We start from the raw sequence: 17130 nt of genomic DNA on the forward strand, positions 1-17130 counted from the left end.
GGTTAGTTATACAGACAGTAACTCTACCTGGTGTGGTTAGTTAGACTACAGACAGTAACTCTACCTGGTGTGGTTAGTTAGACTACAGACAGTAACTCTACCTGGTGTGGTTAGTTATACAGACAGTAACTCTTCCTGGTGTGGTTAGTTATACAGACAGTAACTCTACCTGGTGTGGTTAGTTATACAGACAGTAACTCTACCTGGTGTGGTTAGTTATACAGACAGTAACTCTACCTGGTGTGGTTAGTTAGACTACAGACATTAACTCTACCTGGTGTGGTTAGTTATACAGACAGTAACTCTACCTGGTGTGGTTAGTTAGACTACAGACAGTAACTCTACCTGGTGTGGTTAGTTAGACTACAGACAGTAACTCTACCTGGTGTGGTTAGTTATACAGACAGTAACTCTACCTGGTGTGGTTAGTTAGACTACAGACAGTAACTCTACCTGGTGTGGTTAGTTAGACTACAGACAGTAACTCTACCTGGTGTGGTTAGTTAGACTACAGACAGTAACTCTACCTGGTGTGGTTAGTTATACAGACAGTAACTCTTCCTGGTGTGGTTAGTTAGACTACAGACAGTAACTCTACCTAGTGTGGTTAGTTAGACTACAGACAGTAACTCTACCTGGTGTGGTTAGTTATACAGACAGTAACTCTACCTGGTGTGGTTAGTTAGACTACAGACAGTAACTCTACCTGGTGTGGTTAGTTAGACTACAGACAGTAACTCTACCTGGTGTGGTTAGTTATACAGACAGTAACTCTACCTGGTGTGGTTAGTTATACAGACAGTAACTCTACCTGGTGTGGTTAGTTAGACTACAGACAGTAACTCTACCTGGTGTGGTTAGTTAGACTACAGACAGTAACTCTACCTGGTGTGGTTAGTTAGACTACAGACAGTAACTCTACCTGGTGTGGTTAGTTAGACTACAGACAGTAACTCTACCTGGTCTGGTTAGTTATACAGACAGTAACTCTACCTGGTCTGGTTAGTTATACAGACAGTAACTCTACCTGGTGTGGTTAGTTATACAGACAGTAACTCTACCTGGTCTGGTTAGTTATACAGACAGTAACTCTACCTGGTGTGGTTAGTTATACAGACAGTAACTCTACCTGGTGTTGTTAGTTAGACTACAGACAGTAACTCTACCTGGTGTGGTTAGTTAGACTACAGACAGTAACTCTACCTGGTGTGGTTAGTTATACAGACAGTAACTCTACCTGGTGTAGTTAGTTAGACTACAGACAGTAACTCTACCTGGTGTGGTTAGTTATACAGACAGTAACTCTACCTGGTGTGGTTAGTTATACAGACAGTAACTCTACCTGGTGTGGTTAGTTATTTTGTCAGATAGGATTACAAGGCTTGATAAAAATCTACAAATACTGTCAAAAACTTAGTAGAAGGACCATGTGGGGTATGTAAACAGTGGCAAGAATACAATCATCCAGGGAGTCTTTTGCCTTAGGCATGGTGTAGTACCTCAAAGGAGGACAGGTCAGTAGCAGCAGTGGGTTGAAAACAGAGTCCAGCCTTGTGTATGATGGCTGTCCCACCACCTCTTCCTTATTCACCAGATATCTGTGTGGTTGAAAAGCCCATTGGAAATGCCTCATTTAGAGACCAACACAGCGTTAGACATATACTCATCAGGTCTCAGCCAGGTCTCTGTTAAACTGATCATATCTGTCTTACTGTCAGTAATACCAGGTCTCTGTTAAACTGATCATATCTATCTTACTGTCAGTAATACCAGGTCTCTGTTAAACTGATCATATCTATCTTACTGTCAGTAATACCAGGTCTCTGTTAAACTGAGCATATCTATCTTACTGTCAGTAATACCAGGTCTCTGTTAAACTGATCATATCTATCTTACTGTCAGTAATACCAGGTCTCTGTTAAACTGATCATATCTATCTTACTGTCAGTAATACCAGGTCTCTGTTAAACTGATCATATCTATCTTACTGTCAGTAATACCAGGTCTCTGTTAAACTGATCATATCTATCTTACTGTCAGTAATACCAGGTCTCTGTTAAACTGATCATATCTATCTTACTGTCAGTAATACCAGGTCTCTGTTAAACTGATCATATCTATCTTACTGTCAGTAATACCAGGTCTCTGTTAAACTGATCATATCTATCTTACTGTCAGTAATACCAGGTCTCTGTTAAACTGATCATATCTATCTTACTGTCAGTAATACCAGGTCTCTGTTAAACTGATCATATCTATCTTACTGTCAGTAATACCAGGTCTCTGTTAAACTGATCATATCTATCTTACTGTCAGTAATACCAGGTCTCTGTTAAACTGATCATATCTATCTTACTGTCAGTAATACCAGGTCTCTGTTAAACTGATCATATCTATCTTACTGTCAGTAATACCAGGTCTCTGTTAAACTGATCATATCTATCTTACTGTCAGTAATACCAGGTCTCTGTTAAACTGATCATATCTATCTTACTGTCAGTAATACCAGGTCTCTGTTAAACTGATCATATCTATCTTACTGTCAGTAATACCAGGTCTCTGTTAAACGGATAATATCTATCTTACTGTCAGTAATAAGTTCATTTATAAGTGCAGCTTGAGGAGTGAGAGATCTAATATTCAATAGGCCAAGTCTGAGTAATACTTTAGGGCGCCTGTAGCTGAGATGTGATGAGTTTGTATGGCAATGAGATTCCTCCCATTTGATCCAGGCTGTGTTTGTAGTGTTTCTAGTCGGGGCCTGACAGGGTGGACAGGTTGGATTGAATGAATAAATGGATGCAAAGGGACTATGCCTTCACTACAGACAGACAGCCCGTCTTTAAAACAGAAGGCAATGTTGCTGGAGAGTACACTGGATCCTCTGCGGATTGGATGCATCCCATCCCTTTTAAAGAAAGCGGGTCTCTCCCAGAACAGATCAAAGTTGTCCCAAAACAAAACACCTCCCACAGCTCAGAGCCTTTAGCCAGATATTGAAGTTATCGATACGGCTGAAGCATCCAAGCCCCGTCCGGTACCAGGGAATAAGGCCGGAGATGATTATGTTGTTCCCTGTGCTTTTTTAGGTGCTGGAAGCAGTTTGACAGCTGCAGATCCGGGTCTGATGGAAGCGGGAGTAGCCGTGGCGGCCCTTTCTCTCCCACCTTCCTCCAGTACTGCTCCGCTGGATGAGGGGGTAGAGCAGGCAGCCTGTGGCGGTGTGAAGGCCTGATCGACTTGTTCAGCGGGGCTAGAATGGATCCTTCCCCACGCCACTATAGCTGAGGAGCCCAGCCTGATGGAGGCGTGGTGCTTGGCCTGGTCGTTCAGGATGGTGGTCTCAAACGCCTCCTGTAATCGGGTAGTTTACTTTAGTGAGGCTAGGCCTTCCTGGAGCTCCTAGTGAAGCTGAATCATACAACCTTTTAAGCCACTGTCACGAATTCAGCCGAGGCTGCTCCTCCTCCTTGCTCGGGCAGGCTTCGGCGTTCGTCGTCACCGGAGTACTAGCTGCCACGATCTATGTTTCTGTGTTCTACTTGTTTTGTCTATATTGCACACACCTGGTTCCAATTACGATAATTGTCCCTATTTTACCCTCTGGTTCCCTCATGGTGTTGTGCGTGATTGTTCGTTGTTTTGTTGTCATTGACATGTGAGTCGGTATTATCTTCCTTGCGTGGAAGATATGTTTATTTACTTTTGACAAGTAAAGTACGTCGTTGACTAAAGTTCTGTGTCCTGCGCCTGACTCCGTCCTACCGCTACACACCGACGCATGACAGCCACAAATGTCTTTGCAACAACAATGAAGTTGTACAAAACAGTTCCCCAAATTGAGAAAAAAAGTGACATTTCACAACAAGGCTTGCAAATTAATTCACCATGACCATTTTAACTATGCAGGGTAATTGTTTATATCAAAGTATATATAAAATATAATCACCAAGATCCTCTCAACTGAGCATCACATGACTTTCAGTATGAAATAAAGAGTAGGCAGGCTAAATAATCACTGATATGGGGTCAGATCTTAGTTTCACCCCTCAATGGCTCAGGTTAGGATTGGGGATGAGGTAATGAAGTTTCCCAGACACAGATAATTAAGCCTACTCCTAGACTAAAGGGATGGTTCACCCAAATGACAAAAATGACTTAATAGGATTGATTTCCTTACCCTGTAATCAGTCTATGGACAAGGTATGACAGCAATCCATGCTTTTGTGGAACAAAGTCAATGGGACCGATGTTAGCCTTTTTCACGCTTTATGTTCAAATCATCTAAGGAACTTCATTGAGCTACACAATCAATTTTAAATAGCCTGCTTTAGAATTATTTGGATTTTCAACAGGTAATCTCATCTTTCCTCTCTCTGTCTATCCTGTCCGATAAACAACAAATATGCAAAAAAAAAATACAAATAAAGTGCTTTGTAGTCCAGGGCAAGTGTCCGGGAAACCAGCCCTTAAAAATTACCCTTAACACTTTGTGGTATCAAGCATTGGCTCAGAGACTGCACCATCCTCCTCCTCCTCCTTCTCTTTCATTTCTCTGGCGCCACCAAGTGGCGAAGTCTGGAACTTTACCTGGAACACATCCCACCTCTCAGGCAGCCAGACCTTATTGAACATCAGCTGAGCCAGCCAGGAGAAACCCAAGATGGCCGCCAGGGCCAGGAGCATACATATGGTCCTGATGGGGGAGCGCTGGACATAGACACCATCCTCCAGGGTACATCCAGGGAAGTGGAGGACAGGCGGGAGGTTGAAGATGGGCTCCCCACAGAGGAGTCTCATCAGGCCCCCTACGAGGTATCCCGCCACGGCTCCATAGCCGTTGGAGACCTGGAGGAAAATGAAGAGTTTTTTTTTTTTAGAAGTGATATTCTAGCCTAGCCTGACGACTCACACTAAATTCTTCCACTGCTCTGTCGTTCGCTACATACTTTAGTCTGAGTGCCATCATTGAAGTCGTTTGTGGTGACGAGGGGCGTGAGGAGTGTTGTACAAAACAAAGTCATCAGTGATTGGATCGTCTCTAACCAATCAGAGTATCAAATCAGAGTACCTGTGTTCAGGCTCTGGTCCAACCCATCGATTTCTGGACCAATCAGACGGGCCTGAATGTGTTCCCATTCGGTGAAGAATTGGGGAGGTCCTCAGATCCAGACTCATTGTGGAGAAGAAACTAACGTCCGTGGGCGTGGCCTAGCGTTTGGCTGGAGCAAGGAGTCTGGGTAGCCAGGCAAATTATAACCTGGGCCTGCGTCCACAAAGCCTCTCAGAGTAGGAGTGCTGATCTAGGATCAGTTTAGCCTTTTAGATCATAATGAATAAGATGCTATGGACAGGTTAGGACCTGATCCTAGATCAGTACTCCCACTCTGAGACGCTTTGTGGCTAGGGCCTGTTTGTGCTCTTGCGAACTCCATTGCTGTAGTTGTCAAGCCAAACATTTGGCATGATGACAGCACAAACAGACTGGCACTCAGGCTAGTGACACAGATAGAACAATGAGACAGATATTTCACTGGATGTATAAATGTGAAGCATCTGGTTGGCGTTTCCACTCACTACCAAATAGGGTGGGGCAAACCTACTCATCAATTAAACATTTGATCTCAATACAGTTTTCTGTTCGCAAAACTAGAATCTGTTATGAACAGAACGGACTAAGTTTTGTAGACTTTACCCTTTGCAAAAGTTTTTTTTTAAATCGCGCCGTTTATAAGGAGTGCAAAGGCGAATTGAGTTATTGCACACGCGCACTTCACAGAGTAGGTGTTCCCTAACGGAAATATACAGATATATACTACAATGCGCCAATAGGATATCGCTAGCGCGTGCTTGGCTCTGCCCACCGCCTTGCTTGTTCTGCCCACTATGACTCATTTGTTCCCATTGGAAACGACAAGATGTGGTCTATCTTGGTTTAGTTATAAAAAATCTTTGCTTGTGACACCACCATGTTTGTAATGCAGGGGAAAAAAACACACACAATATCACCTCTGCATGTTTCTCACACACACACACACACACACACACACACACACACACACACACACACACACACACACACACACACACCTGGAAGAAGAGGACGCAGATGAGCTGAGGGAAGATGATGGTGTAGGAGAGATCAGACGCCAGGATCCACAGGGCAAAGGTGCTGTTGTGGAAGAGAGTGAGGGCCATCCCACACAGCCCCACCACCACCACCGACACACGGATCACCCACTGTATCTCCCTGTCTGAGGCCTGGAGGAGAGATAGACACAAGATGGAGGCACAGTGGTCAGGACAGATCCAAGATGGTGGCACAGTGGTCAGGACAGATCCAAGATGGTTGCACAGTGGGCAGGACAGATCCAAGATGGAGGCACAGTGGTCCGGACAGATCCAAGATGGAGGCACAGTGGTTATAAACTCAATAGACGTATGAGGTACAGATCCCCCACTGCATCTCCCTGTGTGACATCTGGAGAATGGGGGAGACAGACACAAGATGGAGGTACAGCAGTTATAGGGCGGGTTCCTCTTCCCAGGTGTTGCTGAGGCATGCCAGATCTTACAATGAGAGACAGACACAAGATGGAGGTACAGCAGTTATAATTATCCAAATCCTCAAGGTTGCACATTTTACTCCTCCTTATTTAAATGGAAACAGAGCCCTGTCCTCCTTTTCAATGTGATTTAGACAGATGGAGTGTAGATAGTGGGATACAGATTAGTAGAGCTGAGAACAGGAGGAAAGTGGTGGGTGAATGGAAGGAATCAACCCATAGTTGGTCTGGGTGCTTGGGAGACTGAAGCAACTACCAAGTGGTCAAACTCCCACACACCCTCACTCACTCCAAGTGACGTGTAATACTCAGAGAAGTCAGAAGAGCCCTGTGATGTAATACTCAGAGAAGTCAGAACAGCTTGAACAGCCCTGTGGTGTAGTACTCAGAGAAGTCAGAAGAGCTTGAACAGCCCTGTGGTGTAGAACTCAGAGAAGTCAGAAGAGCTTGAACAGCCCTGTGGTGTAGTACTCAGAGAAGTCAGAACAGCTTGAACAGCCCTGTGGTGTAGTACTCAGAGAAGTCAGAAGAGCTTGAACAGCCCTGTGGTGTAGTGCTCAGAGAAGTCAGAAGAGCTTGAACAGCCCTGTGGTGTAGTACTCAGAGAAGTCAGAACAGCCCTGTGGTGTAGTACTCAGAGAAGTCAGAACAGCTTGAACAGCCCTGTGGTGTAGTACTCAGAGAAGTCAGAAGAGCTTGAACAGCCCTGTGGTGTAGTGCTCAGAGAAGTCAGAAGAGCTTGAACAGCCCTGTGGTGTAGTACTCAGAGAAGTCAGAAGAGCTTGAACAGCCCTGTGGTGTAATACTCAGAGAAGTCAGAAGAGCTTGAACAGCCCTGTGGTGTAGTACTCAGAGAAGTCAGAAGAGCTTGAACAGCCCTGTGGTGTAGTACTCAGAGAAGTCAGAAAAGATTGAACAGCCCTGTGGTGTAGTACTCAGAGAAGTCAGAACAGCTTGAACAGCCCTGTGGTGTAGTACTCAGAGAAGTCAGAAGAGCTTGAACAGCCCTGTGGTGTAGTGCTCAGAGAAGTCAGAAGAGCTTGAACAGCCCTGTGGTGTAGTACTCAGAGAAGTCAGAAGAGCTTGAACAGCCCTGTGGTGTAGTACTCAGAGAAGTCAGAAGAGCTTGAACAGCCCTGTGGTGTAGTACTCAGAGAAGTCAGAAGAGGGAGCACAGAGTTAAGGGAAGTCTAGACTAGTGAGGACGTTATGACAACTGAGCTAACTGGTCTTGTAGGTGGTATGGAATGTGCATATGTTCAAGGCAATGACTCAATTAAAAAAAGTCATCCAAAAAATATTATTTTAGTTTTAGGAGGCTACTCTCTTTGAACAGTGAGTAGGGCGGCTATTACTGTGAAATGTAAATCTAATTTGTAGGAACTTCCAGTGGGCTATAGTCTTGTTCCTTTGTGCCAAATATTGTCTATCCACCTCTGTTTGTATCCTACGCTGTATTGTCTATCCACCTCTGTATCCTACACTGTATTGTCTATCCACCTCTGTTGGTATCCTACGCTGTATTGTCTATCCACCTCTGTATCCTACACTGTATTGTCTATCCACCTCTGTTGGTATCCTACGCTGTATTGTCTATCCACCTCTGTTGGTATCCTACGCTGTATTGTCTATCCACCTCTGTTGGTATCCTACGCTGTATTGTCTATCCACCTCTGTTGGTATCCTACGCTGTATTGTCTATCCACCTCTGTATCCTACGCTGTATTGTCTATCCACCTCTGTTGGTATCCTACGCTGTATTGTCTATCCACCTCTGTATCCTACACTGTATTGTCTATCCACCTCTGTTGGTATCCTACGCTGTATTGTCTATCCACCTCTGTATCCTACGCTGTATTGTCTATCCACCTCTGTTGGTATCCTACGCTGTATTGTCTATCCACCTCTGTTGGTATCCTACGCTGTATTGTCTATCCACCTCTGTTGGTATCCTACGCTGTATTGTCTATCCACCTCTGTTGGTATCCTACGCTGTATTGTCTATCCACCTCTGTATCCTACGCTGTATTGTCTATCCACCTCTGTATCCTACGCTGTATTGTCTATCCACCTCTGTATCCTACGCTGTATTGTCTATCCACCTCTGTATCCTACGCTGTATTGTCTATCCACCTCTGTTGGTATCCTACGCTGTATTGTCTATCCACCTCTGTTGGTATCCTACGCTGTATTGTCTATCCACCTCTGTTGGTATCCTACGCTGTATTGTCTATCCACCTCTGTATCCTACGCTGTATTGTCTATCCACCTCTGTTTGTATCCTACGCTGTATTGTCTATCCACCTCTGTTGGTATCCTACGCTGTATTGTCTATCCACCTCTGTATCCTACGCTGTATTGTCTATCCACCTCTGTATCCTACGCTGTATTGTCTATCCACCTCTGTTGGTATCCTACGCTGTATTGTCTATCCACCTCTGTATCCTACGCTGTATTGTCTATCCACCTCTGTATCCTACGCTGTATTGTCTATCCACCTCTGTATCCTACGCTGTATTGTCTATCCACCTCTGTATCCTACGCTGTATTGTCTATCCACCTCTGTTGGTATCCTACGCTGTATTGTCTATCCACCTCTGTATCCTACGCTGTATTGTCTATCCACCTCTGTTGGTATCCTACGCTGTATTGTCTATCCACCTCTGTATCCTACGCTGTATTGTCTATCCACCTCTGTTGGTATCCTACGCTGTATTGTCTATCCACCTCTGTTGGTATCCTACACTGTATTGTCTATCCACCTCTGTATCCTACGCTGTATTGTCTATCCACCTCTGTATCCTACGCTGTATTGTCTATCCACCTCTGTTGGTATCCTACGCTGTATTGTCTATCCACCTCTGTTTGTATCCTACACTGTATTCAAGCTGACAAATAGCAGAAAGCAGCAGAGTTAGATTAGAGAATAGATCTCTTGGCCAGTACAGGTATCAAACCTGAGACCTTTGCGTTATTACCACAATACTCTAACCAGCTAATCAGCTTTATTACTAAAAGGAAATATATCTGTTGTGAAATGTATATCAACTCATAGTAAAAACTTCCAGTAGCCACGTCCTCTAGGCTATATACAGCAGCGGGCACGGAGAAGAGTATTTCACCGCAATAATCAGACAGGTCCTACTGAAATGTTGACTGTTGACTCAGATTTCCTACCAAAACGTTGACTCAGATCGCTGGATTCAGATCGCTGCTAACCATTACACCATAGAACCCAATACAAAAATACATTTGTGAAGTATACAGATGTTTCTGTCCCTGGGGCACCAGAGAGCCATAAGAGAAAAGATGTGTTGGCCAGTACGGGTATCTACCATGACCTTTTGTGTTATTAGCATGACGTTCTAACCAACTGAGCTAGCCTGCCACGTCACACCTTGGAGATGGGCACATTTCTTCTAACGCAATGACTCAACAAAAGTGTTGTAATAGTATTTTTTTACTGGATAGCCGGAAGGCTATAACTCTGTGGCTATATTGGGAAATGCGCCCTGTACATTCAGTATCAACTCATAGTAGAACCATAGAGTGGGAACATCCAGTAAAGCTGTATGTACCAAAATGCTAACTATTACAACATAGAACCCGATGCAAATTTTTTCTAATGTGAATTGAAAAATGTCTTGCCAATGTCCCCCAAATAATGGATGAGATAGGAAAAAACGCTTCTCTATGCATTTAGTGGTGATTTCCAGATACATGACCTATGACCTAGAACAGGGTTAATAAACCTAATCGATCTTCTCCATTGAGAATGCTTTTGAGTTCTGGACTAATAGGTTTAATACTCTGTGTCTGGGAAAACAGCCCTAAATTCCTAACTCAATACAGTAGAGGTGACTACCTGGTCACACACACATTATTAGAACGAGGTGTTTGTGATGGGCTAGAACAAAAGCCTGCACCCAACCCTTCACCTGCTTCCGGATGATGTTCCTGTAGATGTTGGAGGAGAACATGGAGGCGGAGCTTAGGAGGCCAGAGTCCACTGATGACATCACTGCGGCGGCGATGGCCCCGATGCCGATGATGGACACGTAGGGCGGAGCCAGGTGCTGCAGGGCGATGGGGAGCACCAATCCCGTCTCGTTGCGCTCATACGGAGACGGAGACCCGTACGATGTCAGGTTCCAGTCTGGAGACACACCAGGAAGTGACAATAAAGTTAGGTTATTTTGACAATCACACTGGAGACACACCAGTAAGTGACAATAAAGTTAGGTTATTTTGACAATCACACTGGAGACACACCAGTAAGTGACAATAAAGTTAGGTTATTTTGACAATCACACTTTGACGAAGTCCGAAAGCGTAAACACGATGCAGTACACTGTAAGAGTTTATTTTTATTTTTATAATAATAATAATAATAATAATATGCCATTTAGCAGACGCTTTTATCCAAAGCGACTTACAGTCATGTGTGCATAAATTTTTACGTAGGGGTGGTCCCGGGGATCGAACCCACTACCCTGGCGTTACAAGCGCCATGCTCTACCAATTGAGCTCAGAAGTATTCAAGGGATCTAGTGCTCCACAGGGAGTAATAACAAACATGCCTCTAGCCACGACACCAGGACACTGCCAGTAGATTGGTGTGTTATGGTTCATGATATGAGGTAGATGTTATGAGCAGTATATGGCCTTCAGATAACAGAGAAACCGGTCAATGACACACAACTCTTCTTCTCTGCTTTATGAACCTTTTATAACACCTTTTAATAATAATAAACTTTATATTTGTCCATTACACTTGAAAACGTGAACATGTGTTTTTATCTACGTATCCCAACTCCCCCCTGAGACACCCGCGGAGAGTTGGGATCAGAATCAGGGACAACCATTATACCGGCACCCCTGAAGCAATTGGGGTTAAGTGCCTTGCACAAGGGCACAACAACAGATTTTTCACCTTGTCGTCTCCGGGATTCTAAAACCTTTCTTTTTGTATTTCACTACCTGTTGAAGCTGCCACAGCCCCGACCAGAACAGAGGGGATCCCCAGGACGAGGACCATGGCGGCAGCCACGAAGCAGGTGACCTGGGCGTTAAACGAGGAGGAGGCAGAAAGCGTCCTCTGATGGAAACATTGGAAAGACAAGCTACCCAATGCCTGAGGAGAGAGGGAGAAGAGGAGGGAGGGTGGAGGGGAGGAGAGGAGGAGAGGAGAGGGGGGGGGGGGAGGGAGGGGAGGAGAGGGGAGAGGGGGGAGGAGAGGAGAGGGGGGGAGAGGAGGGGGAGGATAAGGAGACAGAGGAGAAAGGGAAGAACATAAAGGAGGTTGTTAGATTGTGAATTGGCGGCAGGTATCCTAGCGGTTAAGGTTCGATTCCCTGAGCAGACTAGGTAAAAAATCTGTCAATGTGCCCTTGAGCAAGGCACTTAACCCTAATTGCTCCTGTAAGTCGCTCTGGATAAGAGTTTCTGGTAAATGACGTAAATGAATAATTGCTGTTTGTGTGATTAAGGAGAAGTAGAATGAGGCCTTTAGTCTCCAGGATTTTTTATTTTTTATTTTTTTATTTCACCTTTATTTAACCAGGTAAGCCAGTTGAGAACAGGTTCTCATTTACAACTGGATGTGTTTGTATTGTCATGGTGAATGTAGAGAAAAGGGCTGTGTGTGGTTTTGGGGAACTGTCTGTTAGAAAGCTTGCGACTGGAAACCACAGATACGCTCCATGGCCTAACAACAACAAGATAGGAGGAAGTGGCGCCAACAGCAGTTGAGATGGTCGAAACTCCCGGGTCATGGTTAGCAGAAGACCATGTGAAAGGTGATATGGTCTGTGGAAAGTGCTGTGTCATGTTAGTGGAAAACTACTTTAGTATGTCATTGTATGGGTGGGGTAGCTTTGATAGGATATAAGAGAACGCTGCGCCACTCGGAAGGCACTGATTCAGCCAAGTCTTTTGGTATTAAACAACCGAACTTCACTCTTGAGTTTTGGCTCTTTTGTGGTAAACGAGTTTATTGCATATTGATTCATACTTATCAAGGTGGAGCAAAGAGGTTTGAGGAGTAAGGAAAACAATGGTTGGAAGATAGAGGAGATAGGACTGTATTGTAGAGGAGATAGGAGAGAGACTGGTGATATGACTGTATTGTAGAGGAGATAGGAGAGAGACTGGTGATATGAATGTATTATAGAGGAGATAGGAGAGAGACTGGTGATAGGACTGTATTGTAGAGGAGATAGGAGAGAGACTGGTGATATGACTGTATTGTAGAGGAGATAGGAGAGAGACTGGTGATATGACTGTATTGTAGAGGAGATAGGAGAGAGACTGGTGATATGACTGTATTGTAGAGGAGATAGGAGAGAGACTGGTGATAGGACTGTATTGTAGAGGAGATAGGAGAGAGACTGGTGATATGACTGTATTGTAGAGGAGATAGGGGAGAGACTGGTGATATGACTGTACTGTAGAGGAGATAGGAGAGAGACTGGTGATATGACTGTATTGTAGAGGAGATAGGAGAGAGACTGGTGATATGACTGTATTGTAGAGGAGATATGAGAGAGACTGGTGATAGGACTGTATTGTAGAGGAGATAGGAGAGAGACTGGTGATATGACTGTATTGTAGAGGAGATATGAGAGAGACTGGTGATATGACTGTATTGTAGAGGAGATTGGAGAGAGACTGGTGATATGACTGTATTGTAGAGGGGATAGGAGAGAGACTGGTGATATGACTGTATTGTAGAGGAGATAGGAGAGAGACTGGTGATATGACTGTATTGTAGAGGAGATATGAGAGAGACTGGTGATAGGACTGTATTGTAGAGGAGATAGGAGAGAGACTGGTGATATGACTGTATGATAGAGGAGATAGGAGAGAGACTGGTGATATGACCGTATTGTAGAGGAGATTGGAGAGAGACTGGTGATATGACTGTATTGTAGAGGGGATAGGAGAGAGACTGGTGATATGACTGTATTGTAGAGGAGATAGGAGAGAGACTGGTGATATGACTGTATTGTAGAGGAGAGGAGATAGGAGAGAGACTGGTGATATGACTGTATTGTAGAGGAGATATGAGAGAGACTGGTGATAGGACTGTATTGTAGAGGAGATAGGAGAGAGACTGGTGATATGACTGTATTGTAGAGGAGATAGGGGAGAGACTGGTGATATGACTGTATTGTAGAGGAGATAGGAGAGAGACTGGTGATATGACTGTATTGTAGAGGAGATAGGAGAGAGACTGGTGATATGACTGTATTGTAGAGGAGATAGGAGAGAGACTGGTGATATGACTGTATGATAGAGGAGATAGGAGAGAGACTGGTGATATGACTGTATTGTAGAGGAGATTGGAGAGAGACTGGTGATATGACTATATTGTAGAGGGGATAGGAGAGAGACTGGTGATATGACTGTATTGTAGAGGAGATAGGAGAGAGACTGGTGATATGACTGTATTGTAGAGGAGATAGGAGAGAGACTGGTGATATGACTGTATTGTAGAGGAGATAGGAGAGAGACTGGTTATATGACTGTATTGTAGAGGAGATAGGAGAGAGACTGGTGATATGACTGTATTGTAGAGGAGATATGAGAGAGACTGGTGATATGACTGTATTGTAGAGGAGATTGGAGAGAGACTGGTGATATGACTGTATTGTAGAGGGGATAGGAGAGAGACTGGTGATATGACTGTATTGTAGAGGAGATAGGAGAGAGACTGGTGATATGACTGTATTGTAGAGGAGATATGAGAGAGACTGGTGATAGGACTGTATTGTAGAGGAGATAGGAGAGAGACTGGTGATATGACTGTATGATAGAGGAGATAGGAGAGAGACTGGTGATATGACTGTATTGTAGAGGAGATTGGAGAGAGACTGGTGATATGACTGTATTGTAGAGGGGATAGGAGAGAGACTGGTGATATGACTGTATTGTAGAGGAGATAGGAGAGAGACTGGTGATATGACTGTATTGTAGAGGAGAGGAGATAGGAGAGAGACTGGTGATATGACTGTATTGTAGAGGAGATATGAGAGAGACTGGTGATAGGACTGTATTGTAGAGGAGATAGGAGAGAGACTGGTGATATGACTGTATTGTAGAGGAGATAGGGGAGAGACTGGTGATATGACTGTATTGTAGAGGAGATAGGAGAGAGACTGGTGATATGACTGTATTGTAGAGGAGATAGGAGAGAGACTGGTGATATGACTGTATTGTAGAGGAGATAGGAGAGAGACTGGTGATATGACTGTATGATAGAGGAGATAGGAGAGAGACTGGTGATATGACTGTATTGTAGAGGAGATTGGAGAGAGACTGGTGATATGACTGTATTGTAGAGGGGATAGGAGAGAGACTGGTGATATGACTGTATTGTAGAGGAGATAGGAGAGAGACTGGTGATATGACTGTATTGTAGAGGAGATAGGAGAGAGACTGGTGATATGACAGTATTGTAGAGGAGATAGGAGAGAGACTGGTTATATGACTGTATTGTAGAGGAGATAGGAGAGAGACTGGTGATATGACTATTGTAGAGGAGATAGGAGAGAGACTGGTGATATGACTGTATTGTAGAGGAGATAGGGGAGAGACTGGTGATATGACTGTATTGTAGAGGAGATAGGAGAGAGACTGGTGATATGACTGTATTGTAGAGGAGATAGGAGAGAGACTGGTGATATGACTGTATTGTAGAGGAGATAGGAGAGATACGGGTGATATGACTGTATTGTAGAGGAGATAGGGGAGAGACTGGTGATATGGCTGTATTGTAGAGGAGATAGGAGAGAGACTGGTGATATGACTGTATTGTAGAGGAGATAGGAGAGAGACTGGTGATATGACTGTATTGTAGAGGAGATAGGAGAGAGACTGGTGATATGACTGTATGATAGAGGAGATAGGAGAGAGACTGGTGATATGACTGTATTGTAGAGGAGATAGGAGAGAGACTGGTTATATGACTGTATTGTAGAGGAGATAGGAGAGAGACTGGTGATATGACTATTGTAGAGGAGATAGGAGAGAGACTGGTGATATGACTGTATTGTAGAGGAGATAGGGGAGAGACTGGTGATATGACTGTATTGTAGAGGAGATAGGAGAGAGACTGGTGATATGACTGTATTGTAGAGGAGATAGGAGAGAGACTGGTGATATGACTGTATTGTAGAGGAGATAGGAGAGATACTGGTGATATGACTGTATTGTAGAGGAGATAGGGGAGAGACTGGTGATATGGCTGTATTGTAGAGGAGATATTAGAGAGACTGGTGATATGACTGTATTGTAGAGGAGATAGGAGAGAGACTGGTGATATGACTGTATTGTAGAGGAGATAGGAGAGAGACTGGTGATATGACTGTATGATAGAGGAGATAGGAGAGAGACTGGTGATATGACTGTATTGTAGAGGAGATAGGAGGGAGACTGGTTATATGACTGTATTGTAGAGGAGATAGGAGAGAGACTGGTGATATGACTATTGTAGAGGAGATAGGAGAGAGACTGGTGATATGACTGTATTGTAGAGGCGATAGGGGAGAGACTGGTGATATGACTGTATTGTAGAGGAGATAGGAGAGAGACTGGTGATATGACTGTATTGTAGAGGAGATAGGAGAGAGACTGGTGATATGACTGTATTGTAGAGGAGATAGGAGAGAGACTGGTGATATGACTGTATGATAGAGGAGATAGGAGAGAGACTGGTTATATGACTGTATTGTAGAGGAGATAGGAGAGAGACTGGTTATATGACTGTATTGTAGAGGAGATAGGAGAGAGACTGGTGATATGACTGTATTGTAGAGGAGATATGAGAGAGACTGGTGATAGGACTGTATTGTAGAGGAGATAGGAGAGAGACTGGTGATATGACTGTATTGTAGAGGAGATATGAGAGAGACTGGTGATAGGACTGTATTGTAGAGGAGATAGGAGAGAGACTGGTGATATGACTGTATTGTAGAGGAGATAGGAGAGAGACTGGTGATATGACTGTATTGTAGAGGAGATAGGAGAGAGACTGGTTATATGACTGTATTGTAGAGGAGATAGGAGAGAGACTGGTTATATGACTGTATTGTAGAGGAGATAGGAGAGAGACTGGTGATATGACTGTATTGTAGAGGAGATATGAGAGAGACTGGTGATAGGACTGTATTGTAGAGGAGATAGGAGAGAGACTGGTGATATGACTGTATTGTAGAGGAGATAGGAGAGAGACTGGTGATATGACTGTATTGTAGAGGAGATAGGAGAGAGACTGGTGATATGACTGTATTGTAGAGGAGATAGGAGAGAGACTGGTGATATGACTGTATTGTAGAGGAGATAGGGGAAAGACTGGTGATATGACTGTATTGTAGAGGAGATAGGAGAGAGACTGGTGATATGACTGTATTGTAGAGGAGATAGGAGAGAGACTGGTGATATGACTGTATGATAGAGGAGATAGGAGAGAGACTGGTGATAAGACTGTATTGTAGAGGAGATTGGAGAGAGAATGGTGATATGACTGTATTGTAGAGGAGATAGGAGAGAGACTGGTGATATG

The 17130-nt window shown here is 44.0% G+C and overlaps 1 protein-coding gene across 1 annotated transcript in view; it reads right to left on the minus strand.

The window, feature by feature from the left end:
* Positions 1-4482: 4482 nt before the first annotated feature.
* The window catches only part of LOC311126037 (high-affinity choline transporter 1-like), a gene marked incomplete at both ends in the record, with an annotated part of 43411 nt that continues 30763 nt past the window's right edge, over positions 4483-17130 (minus strand). The window contains 4 exons of the mRNA XM_084200066.1: positions 4483-4848; positions 6091-6261; positions 10505-10722; positions 11547-11700. Of these exons, the coding sequence (XP_084056192.1) occupies positions 4483-4848; positions 6091-6261; positions 10505-10722; positions 11547-11700 (909 nt within the window). The remainder of the gene's footprint in view (positions 4849-6090; positions 6262-10504; positions 10723-11546; positions 11701-17130) is intronic.

The sequence above is a fragment of the Coregonus lavaretus genome (assembly GCF_964263955.1).
Source record: "Coregonus lavaretus genome assembly, contig: HAP1_SCAFFOLD_736, whole genome shotgun sequence".
NCBI lineage: Eukaryota > Metazoa > Chordata > Actinopteri > Salmoniformes > Salmonidae > Coregonus > Coregonus lavaretus.